General features: G+C 48.8%; 1 protein-coding gene across 4 annotated transcripts in view; it reads right to left on the reverse strand.

Annotated features, from left to right (window-relative positions):
• The window catches only part of TPRG1 (tumor protein p63 regulated 1), a 118,820-nt gene that overhangs the window by 51,411 nt on the left and 48,659 nt on the right, over window positions 1-18,750 (reverse strand). For all 4 annotated transcript variants that reach the window (XM_043522800.1, XM_043522799.1, XM_043522803.1 and 1 more), the window contains 2 exons: window positions 9,133-9,342; window positions 5,727-5,818 (listed from right to left, as the gene is read on the reverse strand). In XM_043522800.1, coding sequence (XP_043378735.1) covers window positions 5,727-5,818; window positions 9,133-9,342 — 302 coding nt within the window. The remainder of the gene's footprint in view (window positions 1-5,726; window positions 5,819-9,132; window positions 9,343-18,750) is intronic.

Below are 18,750 nucleotides of genomic sequence, written 5' to 3' on the forward strand. Positions count from 1 at the left end.
CCTCTGTTTTGTTGTTTAGCCAATATCCACACCATCTGCCTGCAGCCACGGATTTGTTCCTAGGAGTGCCACGCTAATTAATGACAGGTTTCAGAGTAGCAGCCGTGTTAGTCTGTATTCGCAAAAAGAAAAGGAGGACTTGTGGCACCTTAGAGACTAACCAATTTATTTGAGCTGTAGCTCACGAAAGCTTATGCTCAAATAAATTGGTTAGTCTCTAAGGTGCCATAAGTCCTCCTGTTCTTTTTACTCTAATTAATGACGGGCCGCATTTGAGAGTGGGTCAGGTGCGCAAAAGCACCAGATCTAGGGGTCAGTTCCTCTAACATTCCTCCAGGATGAAGAGTACCTGAGAGATACTGATTGCCTTCCCCGGGGTGCATGCCTGCACATACACACCTAAACAAGGTCAAAATGCAGAACCCAATCCTTGCACTGCTCTAAGCAGCAAGAAAAACAGCTCTCCCCTGCTCTTTCTGACCAGTTGTAGGGAGCAGAAAAGAGGAGGCAAGGGGTGGTTTGATGCATGGAGGTTAATGCAGACAGCTGGCTGGTGAGACTTCAGTGATATCACAGAGGGATGCAGGAAAGCGAAAGCGTCTGGATGGGAGAGCACAGCAGACTCTGGGGTCATAGGGCTAAGAGAAGAGACCCATTAGTCATCACTGCCATGGCTCAAGCATAAGAAACATTTGGAGCTAAATTAAAGGGAGGGCAGGACAACGCACTAGAGAAAGCGACCGTGCAGCAGCTCAGCCTAGCCTACGAACCTCCGTGCTTGGAGCAAATTGATGTAAGAGGACTATCGCTCAGCCTCAGAAACGAGAGAGTGTGAGCCACTTTTGCAATCCTGGCAGCAGTGGGCAGGAAGGAGAGGGATGACACACCCACATCATGTGTGGGGGCTGAATAGATCCAGTGCCACGTCAGAAATAAAAAGCTAGTGGCTGATATTCGATAGCCCCCAAAAATATACTGCAAGCTACAGAATTGTGGTCATGAACCCAACTCCAAAGGCTGAGCTGGCTCTCAAAGGGCCCCAAACTACAGCACTCAACAGACTTGACATGACAAAGTTCCAGGTCTTTAGAAAGGCAAGGAGAGTGAGCTCGTATCTTGTATTGGACCAGTTTCTGTTGGTGAGAGAGACAAGCTTTCAAGTTTACACACAGCTCTTCTTCTGGTCTGGGAAAGGTACTCAGAGTGTCATGGCTAAATACAAGATGGAAGAGATTGTTTAGCATAGTGGCTCTCAACCTTTCCAGATAACTGTACCCCTTTCAGGATTTGTCTTCTGTTCCCGGCCTCCAACCCCCTGCCCAAGTTTCACCTCACCTCAAAACTACTTGCTTACGAAATCAGACATAAAAATACAAAAGTGTCACAGCACTCTGTTACTGAAAAGTTGCTGACTTCCCCAGTTTTACCACATAATTATAAAATAAACCAATTGGAATATAAATACTGTACCTGCATGTCAGTGGATAGTATACAGAGCCGTAGAAACAAGTCATTGTCTGTAGGAAATTTTAGTTTGTCCTAACTTCGCTAGTGCTTTTAATGGAGCCTGTTGTAAAACTAGGCAAATCTCTAGCCCCTGGAAGACCTCTGTGTACCCCCAGGGGTACGTGTACCCCTGACTGAGAAGCACTGCATGAGTAGTTAACAAGGTGAAGTGGCCAGCTAACATCCCTGCAGCCACAGACTCGTAGGACTGGAAGGGACCTCGAGAGGTCACCGAGTCCAGTCCCCTGCACTCACAGCAGGACTCAGTATTATCTAGACCATTCCTGACAGGTGTTTGTCCAACCTGCTCTTAAAAATCCCCAATGATGGAGATTCCACAACCTCCCTAGGCAATTTATTCCAGTGCTTAACCACCCTGACAGTTAGGAAGTTTTTCCTGAGGTCCAGCCTAAACCTCCCTTGCTGCAATTTAAGCCCATTGCTTCTTGTCCTATCCTCAGAGGTTAAGAAAAACAATTCTTCTCCCTCCTCCATGTAACAACCTTTTATGTACTTGAAAACTGTTATGTCCCCTCTCAGTCTTCTCTTTTCCAGACTAACAAACCCAATTTTTTCAATCTTCCCTCATAGGTCATTTTTTCAGGACCTTTAATCATTTTTGTTGCTCTTCTCTGGACTCTCTCCAGCTTGTCCACATCTTTCCTGAAATGTGGCATCCAGAACTGGACACAATACTCCAACTGAGGCCTAATCAGAAGAGCAGAAGAATTACTTCACATGCCTTGCTTACAACACTCCTGCTAATACATCCCAGAATGATGTTCGCTTTTTTTGCAACAGCGTTACACTGTTGACTCATATTTAGCTTGTGGTCCACTATGACCCCAGATCCCTTTCCACAGTACTGCTTTCTAGGCAGTCATTTCCTATTTTGTATGTGTGCAATTGATTGTTCCTTTCTAAGTGGAGTACTTTGCATTTGTCTTTATTGAATTTCATCCAGTTTGCTTCAGACCATTTCTCCAGTTTGTCCAGATCATTTTGAATTTTAATGCTATCCTCAAAAGCACTTACAACTCCTCCCAGCTTGGTATCGTTCGCAAACTTTATAACTTTTGTCATAGGACAAAAAAGGGGGAGGGAAGGTTATTGGGTTACAGAGTGTTGTAATGAGCCATAAATCCAGCGTCTCTGTTCAGTCCAGATTTTTAGTGTCTAGCTACGTTATGAATTTAAGCTCCCAGGCTTGTCTTTTGAAGGTATTGTGCGGGTTTCCTTTGAGGAGGAGGACTGATAGGTCACATATGTAGCGATCTGTTGAACAAAGTGTTCCCCCCGGGCGATGTGGTGTTTTTGTCTTTTATTATTTTCCTGTGTGAGTTCATTCAAGAGCGTAGAATTGTCTTCTTTCACCCACGTCGTTGTTAGTGGGGCATTTAGTGCACTGGACGAGGTACACACGGGGTACGACAACACTGCAAAGTCCAGGGGTCATTGGACAAATCCTTCAATGGTCTGATTAAGGACTTACATAGATTCAGCTAGAAAAAAAAGGGTTTTGGTTCTTGGCGTTAGCTTTTTTCTGAAAGGGAGGGCATGCTTTTCAAAAGGTCCTAAGTGACTTGGGAACCTAAGTCCCATTTTCAAAAGTGACGGGCATTTAGGAGCCTAAATCTCATTGAAGGGCAGCAGGTCTTAGGTTCCAAAGTGCCCGGGTGATTTTTGAAAATGGGATTTGGACTCTTGAAAGTTTTACCCAAACTCTCACCTTGGACAGCTGGAAACAAATCGAGAAAGAACATGGGCTTGGTTTTGAATGCGCAAGGCCCCAGCCCTGCAAACCCTCATGCAAGATCAGGTCCCATGCTTGTAAAGTGTCTTTGACCCATCAGGATAAACTGCCCTGTAGAAATTCAGGGGATTAAATATAAACTAGGGCTGGAATTTCCACAGCCACCTAAAAGATTCAGAGATTCCAAGGCCAGAAGGGACCATTGTGATCGTCTAGTCAGACCTCGGGTGTAACACAGGACATAGGACATCCCCAAAATAGTCCCACTGCAGATCCTTTAGAAAAACATCCCATCGTGATTTAAACATTGCCAGTGATGGAGGATCCACCCCGACCTTTGGGAAATCGTTCTGGTGGTGCCCGGTTGCCACTCATTTTAATGCATGCTGGGAATCCACGTGCAGTAGGCAGCTTTCAACGCCAGCAGGCAGAAATTCAGAGACTGAGGGCTGGGATATTTCGGCCTGCCTTTAGAAGGAATGGATGTGGGGTGCCTTTAAATCTCACGCACCTGCCAGCCCCAGCGCTGCTGAAGTAGCTTAAAAGTAGCTCACTGACACATCTTCACAATCAGCAACAAAATACTGTATCTGGACGACAGCAGCCGCCCCTCCCAGCGGCCTCATCATACAGGATGAGTCAGCCTGTCTGACATCCTCCCTGACCGAGCGGGCTTCACACAGAGAAGAGCAACTCGCATCACAGCTGGTCTGTGCAAACCCTCCCTCGGAGGGTTGGAGCTTTTAAAAACATAGCAAATATATACAAGCTCCTGGAGAGGCCAAAGCAAACAGCAGCCCTGCTAAACGGGCTCCCTAACTCCAACAGTTGAGCACAGGCAGACTTGACGAGCTACTTGCCAACCAGGTCACAGGACCACAGCATGGTATCATTAGTGCAAGTAACCGTGCCCTTAACCACTGATTGCCGAGCAATCTGCCGCATTTGCCATGTACACACACCACCACAGCAGTATTTACCCTGTCATTAAAAGGTCATTTCAATATCGTTACCAATACACAAGAGGTTTTAGACTGTGGAAGGTTGCCCCAGGGCTCCTACCTACCAGTCCACCTCCGCTATTGAGATGCAGATTCTTGGGCTGATTCATTTTGTCCTATAAACCGTTTTTTGGGGGGTTTTTTTGCACAGAGGGTGAGGAGGGAGGGAGGGGATTGAAGAGGGAGGATGGTCCCATGCTGAAGGGACTCAGGAGTGCAATTCCTGGTTCCAACCCAGAATTCCTGTGTAACCGCCCTATTCAACCTGCCCTGTGACTCAGTTTCCAGTCTGTAAAATGGGGATAAATACTGCTCCCTTTCAGCCACTCTTTGTCATGTCTATTTAGGCTGGAAGTTCTTTGGAGGATAGACCGACACGTACCGCGTGTATGTGGAGCACCCAGCACAACAGAGCTCTGATCCTGATTTGGGGCCTCTAAATTTTGCTGTAATGGCTGTCAAATCCGCCTACGTAACCCTGGTCCTACCAGCCTCTTTCTCTGTACTTTTGAAATCGCTCAACTATGTCAGGAGCCACATTAAATGCTGTTCTCGTCTCGGCTAAACCCAGGGTGCCACCTGCAAAGATCCTTAACTGCAGAACATATCCGCTCCCGGGCTCGAATGACGCGTCATCTGTGAGACTGAGGATTTGTCATTTGCCGCTGCTGGGATGCTTTTAACTAGAAATAAACACATCAGAGGGGGCAATATCCAAGTTTCAGTTTCCTTAAAAGAAGCTGCTAACAGAGACCTTTGAAGCAAGATCGGCGATGATTCGGTCTCCCCCTCCCTGCACTAGCTCTTACAAAATCACAAAAGAGGCTCAGATGACCCCAGAATTAACAGTTATATTTACATTAACATGGTCTCTCTTCTTTGGTCTGACGAGGACGACGACACCACCACCACCTATCTCTTATCTAGCACTTTTCATCTGCAGATCTCAAAGCACTTTACCAAAGGAGGGCAGCATTGTTATCCCCATTTCACAGATGGGAAAACTGAGGCACAGAGCAGGACAGTTACCTGCCCAAGGTCACCCAGCAGGCTGTGACAGTGCCAGGAACTGAATGCAGGTCTCCTGAGTCCCAGTCCAGTGCTCTACACACTGTTGCCAATATAATAAATGACACTTACACAGCACTTACTGTCAACATGATTTACAAACCACTAACAAAAGGATCATCAATATTAAGAGATTCTACACAACTCTACACAGCACTACACTGGAGGCATAGGCCTGCTTTGTTCGTGCCTGGCATTCCTCTCCCTACAGTCTCCCTTTCAACAGGAAGTCATGCCACTGCTGATGTATCTATGCAATCACTTCTAAAAGCAGAACCCAGAGAGCTTAACCCAGTGTCGCTATGTGACACCCCTTCCCTCCCATTCTTGCTTTATTTCTAGCAGCCCATAACAAAGCCACCACCTCAGCCAGTGCCCCATATGTCATGACTACTCACTCAGTCAAAAGCCAGAAGCTCTGAGCTGTTTCCCCCGCATTCTTGACCACGTGGATTTTTAGATCTTCTATGGCTTGGTCAAATGCTCCTGGCTAGAAAGAGAGAACATCAGAAAAGAATAGTAAGATAAACATGACGGAAAGAAATTACAGCTCAAACACACACGCTCCTCTTATTCTAAACCACGTCGTTGGAGCAACGCTAAGTGCATACAGGTGTCCCCTTCAAAGAAAAGTATCACGTCTCACGCCTCAGAACTCGGGGATCTATTCAAAACATGTTTTTTATTTGGAAATGACTCAGTCATCTGCCCTCTGTCTGCCTTCCAGGGGGTGGGGGTTCATTTTATATACACAAGCTAATTGTGACATCCTTATTGTCCAGCTGTTAGAGGGTTCATCATGAGGTGACAACTATACCAGCTCCAAAGAAACAGAATATTGTTCAAACAAGAATGGAGCTTTCAAAACTACCAAAGTAATGACCAGGATGTGTGTGGAGGGAATCCAAGATGGCAGCTGGTGTTGGGGCAGTCTCACGGGTTAATGCAAAGGCCTTCCATTGGTTATGGAAGTACCATACATTTCCGTCTGTTCGTTCGTTCGTGGGTGTATGTGTCTGTCTGTCTGTGGGATTCCACTGACTTCACTGGAGGTACTTCACATTTACACTGGTGTAAACAAGCTCACATCCGGCCTATATGACATGGGTCTTTTATATTTGTGATAGGAACACAACAGAAAGGGAGGAAGGTGGTAAAGACGTGGTATTTCATGACTGGGCTTGCGAGGCCTCAAACTGAAACTCACAACACGAGTTCCCTCTTTTCTTCTTCAGAATGAACAGGAAACTGCCACTTTCACATGGTTTCAATGTAAGCCCATACATCAGCCCTGGTCCACTTGAAAAGTCCCTGAGCATCAGCAAACCTTAGCTGTGCATCACACACAACCAGGAGAGCCTCACATGGTTTCACCTTTCCTAAGAGACCTTTTCCACAGCACTGGTCGCCTAGCTCTGCAGGGCTGCTGTTACTTTGGAAAGACAGCAGCACAGGGGACCAGAGAGGACAGGGGAGCTAATCGTAGGGGCCAGCTCTGTGGGTGCTCTGGGACTAGAGCACCCGGGGGAAAAAAAAGTGGGTGCTCAGCACCCTAGGGGCAGCCCCTTGATCAGCTCCTCTCCCTCCCCCCAGCACCTCTTGCATGCCGCAAGCAGCTGTTCAGCGGCATGCAGAAGGCGCTGGAGGGAGGGCGACGAGAGGAGCTGGGCGGGCAAACTTGGGGGAAGGAGCGGAGAGGTGGCGGGAAGAGATGGGGTGGGGCTGGGGGCTTGGAGGAAGGGGTGGAGTGGGGGCAGGGCCTGGGATGGAGCAGGGGTCAAGCACGCTCCCAGCAACCCATAACGACAGCACCTATGGGTCTGATGCAATTGAGTTTGACTGGCAAAGCTAGCTGGTCCTTCTACTGAAAGCGCATTATCTGTAAAGGTGCTCGGCGCCCTCACACCCCTGAAGTCGCTTTCCAGGATCAGGCTTCAAGGATCTGATCCAAAGCCCAGTGAAGTCAATGGGAATCTTTAAACGTTCCACGGACCATCCCCTTAAATAAGGCCATAGCCTCAGCCAGTGCTTAATTTGTAACGAAAGACGTGCCGGGGCTCAAGCCACTTCTTTACATTCATAGTGGATGCAGTCAGCCCAAAGGTGCCGGGGCTATGAACTGCCAAGCCCAGAGGTGCCGGGGCTAAGCCCTGGCAAGCCCTGGTGCAAATCAAGCATTGGCCTTATGACCAGGGAGGCTTAGACCATCTGCATTCTAGGGAGCCTTAGAGCATCTGCATTATTCTGAAAGAAAGGCCTGCTCCAGATGGCAGCGTGAAAAGCCAACTCGCTCTATGAGCCACCTTGATTTCCGACCAGGGAGATGCTCCCACAGGCAGCACCGTGCCTGATTCAGAGCTCTGTGGGGCAGGGGGTGGGGGGGTGATAGCACGCAGGGAGACTTGGTGTCGATATGAGCCAAACCAGTGTCATACAGGCAGCTGTGTCTCAGAACACCAGGGGATGCCCGGAGCCTGCTTACTAGAGACTTGCGGCCTACAGGAGACTGCAAGCTATAAAAAGGCAACAGGGAACCGTTCATTAAATAGTAAACGATCAAATGGTTTTAGCTCCTTTCATCTGCATATAATTTACATTCTTAAGTTTAAATTTAGAGAGAATTTCTCCCCTCCCCTTCCGGCTTTCGGGTATGATAGCTCGTGGATAGCAATCTGAGGGGAGCTTATAAATACATAGTCAGGGAAGATGAAGTATTGTTCCTTTTGTAAGACACTGCTTTGGATCAGCAGTCTCCGCCACCGAAACAATGATTCTACCCACAGCATAGCTCCAGTTATTAGCCCTGAGTGCTGCTTTTCCACCCAGGAAGACTCTGCATTAAATAGGTGCAAGAATTAAGGGCTCAATTAAGCCCAGTGGGGGCTTAAAGTGCTCAGCATCTCCAGGAGCTGCTTAGGATCAGAGCCTAATAGCAAATGCGTTAAAACAGTGGATCGGAGACAGCCGAGGAAACATATTCCACAGAGTGTGTGCGCAATCAGACTTTGTATATACTAACATTAAGGAAAGGGCTTGTCAGGTGCTTTAGTTGATGCTGCCTGCATCAGTGAATGATAATTTTCAGACGCTTCTGTTGAGCCTTGGTGGATTCCTAGACTCAAGGCTGCTGGGCCCTCCACAAATACAATAAATTTGATGGAGGCCTTCTCTCCTTTGGGAATTTACTCCCTTTCCAGCCCATCAGTGGCTAGCAAAAGGAGTAGCTTCACCAATGCAAATTTCAAGTGTAGAAAAGCAAAGCCATGATTTACACCAATGCAGGTTACCCAGGGTTCAGAGAGGGGACTAGCTACCTTGGTACAAATTGCGGGTTTGTCTGCAAGGAGTTCTGGCCGCTGACTGATGGAACTGAGGCAAATTCCCACATTAGACACGGCCTTTGATTGGATAAAGCCCTCTCATAAGCTATTACTTCTCAGTTATCCTTGGGAATGTCACAGAGTTGGTTACGTCAAATTGCACTCCATACCATACCCTCCAAACATTAGGGAGTCCAGGTTTGACCTATACCTCATGCCCATGTGCAGGGAAGATAGTGAGCACAGCTTATGATTTGTGGGAGTTCCAGGTGGAAATCACGCATGCCCGAAGGAGACTAGACTCACATGCAGGTTTTTTCCCCAACGAACCTAAATCATAGACTCCTAGCCACATAAAAGTAGATCACTCCAGATTCTCTTGGCAATTCGGGGACTGGATATCCAGGAGGAGAACCCAGGAGCCCAGCCATTCTGTGGGCAATCTGTTAACTAAGGGACACAAACAGGGGTGGGGTTTGCTTACCCTTGTAACAAAGAATTTCCTCATGGCATACTGGTTGACGTAAGAATTTGGGAAGGGAGTAGACTCAGAAGTCACAGAGGGGGACCCCTTGCCTCCACTTGGGTTGGACTCTGGAGCTTCTCCATTGCCAGCTTTTCTTTCGCCCGTCTCTTCCATTTGCTCCACCATCTGGAACTCTTGGTTGTGCTCACTGTTAGACATTTCAGCCACCTAAAAATCAAGCAAGACAGAACCACCAGAACATCTGATCAAATCTTTTGTATTACTGCTAAATGAAATGCAAGCACATGCCAACTGGGCAAAACCAAATGAATGCTTAAACCTCCATGCTTTTCCATATCTATGGCCTTCAAAATATCATTGAGCTGCATTAGTAAATGGCATTAACACAATAACATCACCTTACTCGTTTGTCGCAGCTTTCATCCAAAGATCTCAAAGTGCTCTGTAAATATGAGTTAGGTCTCACAACCCTCCCTTTGAGGAGAGTACGTGTTATTCCTATTTCCAACACAGAAAGAAGGCATGGCCTGACCTAGGCCACCCAGGATTGTGGAAAAGCTGGGAACAGAAGCTCCGTTAGCTCAGTCCTGTAATTTAACCACTATGGACAATACTTCTGCCCAACACATGCCAAGACCATTGTCCAAACCTTCTTGTGAAAGAGTGGACTCTCAGCTGCAGCACCTCCTGATGGCCAGACGTGGTGTAGCAGCTCTACCTCTCCAGCACCCCCTGCTGATGGTGGGTCTGGTTCTGCAGGGGTCTGTCTTCCTGTAACTCAGCCCGCCGGTCAGGCGACAATTTGTTCCCACCCCTCTGGGATCATAAAGTCCAAAAGTCCCCAGCACAAGGTCTTCAGCCTCAACTCCAGGTCCTGTTGTCCTCACACCCTTCTGTCGGGTCTCTGTCATTCTTGTCCCCTTCTCTGGACACATGCCATCTTGCTGCTGGCTAGTAGGAGAACCCAGGCCCAACCACACTGCTGGGCTCCAGCCCAAGGATCCTGTAACCAGCAGCCAAGGACTGTTCCATCCAGCTCCCTGGACTTTTTCCTACTCAGCTGTGGAGGTTGACCCTTCTCTCAGGGGCCTGGACTCGCAGGACTTTTCCTTGGAATCCCGTAACAAGCTCCCAAACTGCCAGCGATAAACCCACTTCTGCCCTCCTTGGACCTGACATTACATCCCTCTCAATAGCCTCCCCAGTTTCTCTCCTTTGAGCTTCCCACCAGAGCCTGTACCCCTCCGGTGGCTGCTGTGTAGCACTCCAGGCCACTTACCAGACTTCCCTGTTCCAGAGAAAATCCCAGGGCCAGCTCACCCCAACCTCTCTAGTCCCAGAAAGTGACTGCAACGTTCCTCGCTCGCTACCTACAGTCCCCTTCTAATCTAAAAAACTCCCGTATGTACAGTCCTCTCCTAGCCCCACCCCAGCTGCACTTCCTCATCCTTGAGCCTGGCCCACCCTCCAGGTGCAGCCTGGTATGCTCACTGGTCTCCTTCTCTGTCCCACATTTGCCCTTTCCTTGCCTGCATGGGGCATACACCCCCTCACACTCCTGAAATCTTTGAAGGTTAGGATAGCACCGGACCTGGATCCAAAACAAATCTAGTTTTGATTATAAGAGAAGAAAACCTGGTCTGACGAATCCGAAGCCCACCTGAGAAGTTCTGCAAAAACAAAATCTCCGATCTCTCCCACCACACAAAAATCAATGTTATGTTGTATCTATTTATTTACTTAGGTCCTTCTCTGATGACAACATACAGGACTTCCCAATCATCCCCCTTTCTAGAAAGTACGTTCAAGGGGACAGCATTTGCCAGGGAATAAATGAGGAACACAGGCTACATTCAGCAGTCAATGTACAGCAAATGGCAGAGCTGCACGAAAGCCAACCTCAGACATAGAAAAGGCAAGCAGCAATTTGCACCAGTTGGTAGCAATTAGCATACCATATGTGGAAAATCACAGGATGAGCCCTCAGATTTTGTTTCCGTTTATTTCTGTGGCATCTCCTGCAGTCGTTAGCCTGGACACTTGTTTACCCAACGATTCACTGAATGGGCATTGTTTCAAGCACTTGTCAGAGATATAACCCAGGGTCTTGGGCTTCTCTGCACCTTCCTCTGATCAGAGGATAGGAATGCAGTCACTGCATCGTGCTCTGTTCTGTGTTAATTTCACTTAGCAGGTGTGTGACTAGGAACAGGAGATCCTTGTGGGACTATTTAGGGTTGGGCTGCAAAACAAAGTGAAGTTTGCAAGCTTGTTTTTCCTGCCTCTGAACCAAAGGCTCCTCCCAAAGGCGAGTCAATTTAAAAAGAAAAATCTTTCTTCCTACAGGGAAGACTCTGCTGTGTATTAAGGACGTAAGAACACACTCAAAGGCTAGGTGAGCAAGAATGGGTGCCCTGTCTATGGGAAGAGAATATGTTTATTTTTTTCATTAGCATCATCTCTCTTCTATGTTTTTTTCCCTGAGTTTAATTTATCGTTTTTTACTCTGCTCACTTATTCATCCACTTTGCATGCTGATCTCAGCCACCCAACTCCTGTTTTAACGTCTCCCCCAGTGGTACACAAATCTAACAGCAGAGATAGTTGAGGAGTTTCGACAAAATGGTGTTTTTCTTGGAAAATGCTGATTCTTCACACCTCCACACCTGAGCACTCACCTGAGATGAGGGATACCTGGGCTCAAGTGCCTACGGTGTCTGATTTTCTTGGGGTGGATGTCATTTCTCTCTCTGGTGTTTGTCAAAAAGCTTTGAATGGCCTCATGCAGAATGGGAAAAATTTCCAGAAAACCTCAACAATTTTTCCTGAGACAAAAAAACTATTTCCCACCAACCCTCCCTGTCAGCGTTTGAGTTCAAAGCCATGTTTCAGCCTGTTCAAAATTAGGCAAAACAAATTTGCCAAGTCTCGAGTGAGTACTGTATTGTGCTTTGCAAAACACAGAACTGACACAGCTCTGTCCCCTGGGGAAGCTTGCTAGCTGAATGGGACTGAGATAGAAAGAGTTAAAGGATGAGGGCAGGAGCAAATAAAGTGATAGAGCTGATAGGGGTAAGCCCCTGAATAAAACTTCTGTGTGTGATTAGTTTATTGCTGGATAGAAGGCTGGTAACTATGGGTGGTGGCTCATGGCATCTCTGCCCTGTGAAGTTTACTCCTGGAGTACACAGTAAAAATCACCCAGTGCTGACAACAGATGTTAGCAAGGGGTCCTGAATGTGGTTCAACTGCAAAAAGATGATTCTGGGGGTGACTTCATTATGCTAAGTACCATCCTGGGGAGGGAATAGCAGGTACTAACAGGCTCTTCAATCTAACAGAGAAAGGCAGAACACCAACCAGCGGCTGGACACTGACACCAGACAAATGCAATCTAGAATTTAGGCCATGCATTTTTAACAGTGAGGGTGGTTAGCCACTAAGCTTATGCTCAAATAAATTGGTTAGTCTCTAAGGTGCCACAAGTACTCCTTTTCTTTTTGCGAATACAGACTAACACGGCTGTTACTCTGAAACCTGGAACAGACTTGTAAGGGATGTGGTGGATTTTCCATCTCTTGATGGCTTTAACTCAAGACCGTCCAGCCTTGCTGGAAGAAGTGCTTTCGTCAAATGCAAGTGTGCTGGGGTACATCACCTCCGCACCAGCATGGAAGGGTTAAGGAGCAGCGTGGGGCCAGGATGGCCCTGCCCCTCTGCACTTGCAAATCTGGAGAAAGCATTAAAAGGAGATCTGGGCAACCCTGGGGAGGGACCAGACTGTTGAGTCTCTCCAGCTCTGAAGAGAGGGCTGGCAGCCTGCCGAGGCCCTGCCCTCGCAGGAGGAGGGTGCAGGACCCGGAGCAGAAGGGGAAAGAGGAGTCAGAGTCCCCCAGTGGACTCTGACATGGACAGTGACACTCCCAGGACTCTCTAGAGTCAGAGGGGCCCATATCCTGGAGGGAGTTGCTGACAGGTTTTTCTTTTCCTTTTTTTTGGTTGCGCCCCGTTTGCTAACTGCAGGTGATTTTGTGGTTTCGCCTGGGATCCCGAGGTGGGACGTGGCCCCAGAGGCCTCAGCCAGAAGGTTGAGCGCCAGCCTGCTAGAAAGATGCTCCATAACTCCTGTTAGGGTGGGGGATAATTGGACTCATGTATGACCTTCGCGTGTGGCTCCTGGAGGGGGCGCTCTACCATGGACAGATTCGTGACCCCAAGTGATGGGGCTCAATTCCGGAGTAACTGGGCGGGAGGTCAGAGTAGAAAATCTGATGGTCCCTTCTGGGCTTAACCTCTGCAACTCTCTGTGCAGCCTGGGTGCAGATGCTAAGGTTGCAGCCCAGATACTGAGCTCGGCTGGTCCTTGGCACTGGACTTGCACTTAGCTTGCCCTCAGCTGCGACCGTGGACGATGCACGCGCTCTGCCACTGGTCACCTCGGCGCTATTGACCAGGCTGCAGTGCAGACCGCAGGCAAACGAAGGGCTCGCTGGCTTTTTACACCATAAAGAGGACACGCAGGAAAACAAGCTGCCTTTTCAGTGCACAGTTACGGACACGAAGAACTTCCCTCAAGTAGCCTCATTTTTTACTGGGATGCAGCTCTAAAGCCAGTGGATCTACCCAGCTGGGGTTTTCCTGGTTTGGTGGGATTCCTCGGTGAGGGAAAGCTAATGAAGCCAGCTCCTGCACCACTCTCTTGGTGGCACTGGACGTGGGGCCATGGCCAGGGGGGAAAAGAGCTTGTCCGGAGCACCATCCAAATCCCCAGCTGCCCACTCGCACCCCAAACTGTTCTACATGCCGCCGACAGCTGAGCTATCTCTGCTGGCCGTGGGATTGGGAAGCTCGTTTGCAGAGTTCCCCCTCGCAGATGTCTCATTTTTATTCCAGTAGGAAGTAGGGCCAAGAGGCCCCAGTTGAGATCAGATCCCTATTCTGCTGCGTGCAACACCCCCTCCCACCTCACACACCGTAAGACATCTCTGGCCTTGAACAGCTTAAAGGTTAAGCAGACAAGATAGACAAAGGATCTGGAAAAGGAAGCCCCAACCAGCACACAGATGCATCTGAGAACCTGGGCTTTCATTACAGAATGTCGCAGGGTTTACCAGGAAGGCTGGCTACAGGGTAGAGGCTGTTGGATTTGCTAATAGATCGGCAGAGCCACAGTACATCTGGGATTTGATGCCTCCCAAAAGGATGGTGTGCGCCCAAGGGAAGCCCTCAGCTCTACACCCCCAGCCTATAGGAAAGTGTCAGAATTTGCAAAAGATGTGTGTTTTGCCACTGCACTAGAGATATATGCATCAGCTCAGGCCACAAGAGACTTCTTCTGAAGCTAGGGCAAAGGCACAATATTATTAACCCTGCTTTCCTGCTGCGCTATATAGTGACCCATGAGGCAGATACATCTTCTCCAATAACTCCTTTGCAATCTACAGAGTTTGCTTTTGCTCATTTCAAAGGAGGCTCAGCCATTGTCCTCTCTTTACACACAACTTCAGGGAACTTCTAACCTTGAAATTAAGTTAAAGTCCTTGGAATGTTTGCTAATTAACCCGAAACTGACATTAACCACTTCCTTTCAGCGTTTCTGGGTATCCGAACAAATAGACGACTTCTGCATATTTCAGTTGCCTGGCCTTTTGCATTGTGAAAGATCTAAGCAACATCTTTCCTAGACAGCTCTTTGCATTTAAATTACGGACTCCCTTACTGGTAAAGTCATTCCCACCCAGCATTGCTGAATTGTGTAATGGAGGTGTAAGGCTCAGGGAGGACCTATCACATAGCATGAATCAAATGAAGACATCAAAGGGCCGACGGCGTGACAGGTTTCTCAGAGCATGCAACAGCCGCCCCACTACAGGAAGCTTTGGGGATATTTACAGGGAGCTCCTCCCAGGTATATGGGGCAGCATGGCAGAAAGGACAAAGATGCTTGCTTGACAATTTAACTCATGAGCAATGGAGCCTGGCTTCCCAGGAACTGGGAACGGACTAGTGTGTTGGCAGCAATGCATTCACACTGTGGCCTACCTATGGCTTTTGTTCCAGGGAGACAGGTCCAAAGACCAACCCCTGCATTAGTTTGGGTGTACAGCACCATAGTTCAGTGCAATGGGTGGGAGGGCAGTGTACACATATATAGGGACTTTGTCCTCTTCTCTGGCACTCCCATGATGTTTTCATCAAGTGACACTTTTTGTATACTGATAAAGAATTGAAATGCTCCTGTGAGGTAGGCAAGCTATTGTGATCCCCCATTTTGCAACTGGGGAAACTGAGGCAGAGCACAGCTCTGGCTTACCCAAGTCAAGTGACAGAGCCGGGAAGAGAAACCCAGGCCCTTGCCCTAAATCCCAGACAACAGTCCTTCCCAGAGGCCCCTGAGCCAAACTGCTGGTTGAAGAGGAGGGAACCTGCCACCTGCTCAGCGGCATGGAGAGATCTGGAGTAAACGGTGAAAAAGACTTGAGATCAGGACACCAGGGTTCTACTCGCTCTGCCACGAACTCACCGCATGGCCTGTAATCGATCAACGCTTGCCTGGTGCTTTGGGGTCCTGAGATGGAAGGCGTCACAGGAAGTAACAACGACGACACCTCACTGGCCTATTGTGCTCTCCATGAGTAGATCTCAAAGTGCTCGTGGACCTGATCACCAGCCTGGGACAAACAATCGGCCACGCTCAGTTCAGTCTATGCCCTGTCTGCAGGGCCCTGTTTATTCTTCAGTGCAAATAAAAAAACCCAGAAATGTGTAACAATAACAAAGAAATAACCCTGTTCCCAACCTCGATGGTGGGGCTCTCTGGCTGAATGGCTCGAGCTTCCCCAGCCCGGGATGTGCGCAGAGCCTGCTTTCCCTTTCTCAGCTTCTGCTGCAGCCATGGGACAGTGCACACCCAGTCCTCTCCTGGTCCCAGGCTCCCTCATGGAGCTGCGGATCTTCTTCACCATCCCTACATGGGAATCCTCACCAGGCCAGAAAAGGGCTGGCTGTTCCCCATTGCCTCTGGCCCTTAAAGGGACCAGTGCCCTGTTACACTGCTTTACAACGGCAGGCAAGTATCATTATGTGATGAGATCAAAGTTACCATATTGATTGTCCTAGTGTAGACCTCTCACTCCCCTTCCCCAACCTGATGTCTGAGACCAGGTTTTCTTCTTACCACAGCTCTGAGGTTCCGGCCCCGGCCCCAGAGCGTCCTGCAGCACACGCCCTAGTTTTGCCTAGCAATGTTTCTTCCTGCAGCCCCCACCCTCTGTATGCTCAAGGAATTCACCTTCAGTAAACAAGCCTCACAAAGGGAACCAGCGTTGGAGTGGCTGACTGCAGGGAGGGTTTGCCACAATGTCAGGCCCATCTCTTCTGCCTGTGGCTGCCTCCACGTGCTGGGAAGGAGACCAGCCCCCAAAGGTGGGCACTTCAGGATCCTGAGATTGGAAAAGAACGTCACCCCCATTCACTAACGTGAAATGTACCGGATGTTCCAGAGCTTGGCAATCTAGCGTCACCTCCTTGAAAAACGGGGTTCGTGGAGGTGATCACTGTGGGGATACAGACTGGAATAGCAGGTATAGCAGGAGTGGGTTTTGGCCACATTCGAACAGAATGCTGTTACTTCGTAAGGGACCATGGTATTCAGCGTTCTGTCTAGACATGCTCCAGTTTGGTCACAAGCTGTTGGGCCCGATGCAGGAGTAAGCAGGTGACGCCCATAGCCTACACAGGAAGTCAGGCAAGATTGATCGGAACGGTCCTTCTGTTCTTCAAAAGTGATGAATCTTCCATACCCTGGGAAGACTTGGAGAAGCCAATGAACAAAAGGTCCACCTGAGACACAGACTTGGAGGATCTGGGCAAACACAATCAAGCGAGGTCACAGACTGCCAGGGCGCTGAGCAACCATCAAGAAGATGCATGGTAGAGAGCGGGATCACTGTAGTTGATGAGTCCTGGGTAGAGAGAGCACAAGTGCTAGGCAACCGGGAAGTCTGTGCTCCCCAGCAGCTCAGAACGGGGCACTTAGCAACTGGCAGTTCCACACAGCGGACTAACAGAGTGTGAATCCTGGACTTAGTCCATCAATTCCTTCCACGGCAGTAGCACCACCAGGATGGTCCTGCACAGCTGTGGAGTTGGTGGGTGGGGCAAAGGGGAGAAAGCATTAGCCTCAGGGCTCTTAAAAGCTGGAGCCCGAACAGAGCTTTACATAAGAACGGCCCTACTGGGTCAGACCAAAGGTCCATCTAGCCCAGTGTCCTGTCTTCCGACAGTGGCCAGTGCCAGGTGCCCCAGAGGGAATGAACAGAACAGGGAATCATCAAGTGATCCATCCCCTGTCGCCCATTCCCAGCTTCTGGCAAACAGAGGCTAGAGACACCATCCCTGCCCATCCTGGCTAATAGCCACTGATGGACCTAGCCTCCATGAATTTATCTAGTTCTTTTTTGAACCCTGTTATAGTCTTGGCCTTCACAACATCCTCTGGCAAGGAGTTCTACAGGTTGACTGTGCATTCTGTGAAAATACTTCCTTTTGTTTGTTTAAACAAAAGCTTTCTCAAGAAAGCTTGGCCCGGGAGGATAGTAGTATTAGCATGAAACTTCACATGGGAAGAGCAAGTGCATACAAGAGAACAACATTCCACCTGTGTACAGACACTGGCTGGATGTAATCATCCCAGCACAGTGCTATGGGTTATTATATCTGACCCGCAGCAGGGACACTCATCTCCACTCACCAATATCTTCTAATGCTTCAAGGAGATAAAGACAGCCGTCATCTCCATAGCCCCCGTTATCTTATCCCAAGAAGAGGAGGCACTAAAATAAGAACCGTGCTTGGGAGAGCAGAATGTGCCCGATTGCAAAGACCAGATGCACCATTCGGGTCTCCCAGCCCCTCTGTCGGTTACTTCACCAGCTCCACGGGAATCAATTCTGTGTAAACTCCTCAAAGCAGTTAAGAGCTCAGAGGCGCTGCTGCCTGGCAATGCCATCCAGCATGGGCATCAAACTGCACCCACAATGTGCCCTATAAAGTCATATTGAAGCTGGAACTGCCTATAAGCCAACCTCATACATATGCAGCCCCTGCTTATTTCAATGAAGTCCTTAAAGCCCAATGACCCATCTCTAAACTGTCTTTTTTTATGAATAAGGGCAGGCCCAGAGGGCTACTGAAAACCTGCAGCCCCGCCAAGGAAGTCCAGTTGTTGTACAGTACTTTATGCTGGAAGCCCGACAAGGCATGAGGAGCTGGGGGGGAAATCATGGGTCTGCTACAAAAGTGGTCTCACAACTTAGGTATACATTTATTGGCTCACATACAAGTAGATACGCCAGCTCAGTCGTTCTCCAACCACGTTCTTTGGACCATCAGTGATCTGCGCAGCCCTGCCTGGAAGTCTGCAGAGTGAACCCAGATGTGAAGATGGCTGGGGGCCAGAAAGGGAGGTGGGGCCGGCAGGGCCTTTCTTCCCTACAAAGTGGGCCCAGCAGCAGCTGCTACTCACTGGGCTGCTTCCAGGTTCATTATAGCCTGCCCCCACCTCCACACTGGCTGCCTCCTCATCCGACTGGATACATCCTGTGGCCAACAGGA

Source organism: Chelonia mydas, chromosome 9 (assembly GCF_015237465.2).
Source record: "Chelonia mydas isolate rCheMyd1 chromosome 9, rCheMyd1.pri.v2, whole genome shotgun sequence".
Lineage (NCBI taxonomy): Eukaryota > Metazoa > Chordata > Testudines > Cheloniidae > Chelonia > Chelonia mydas.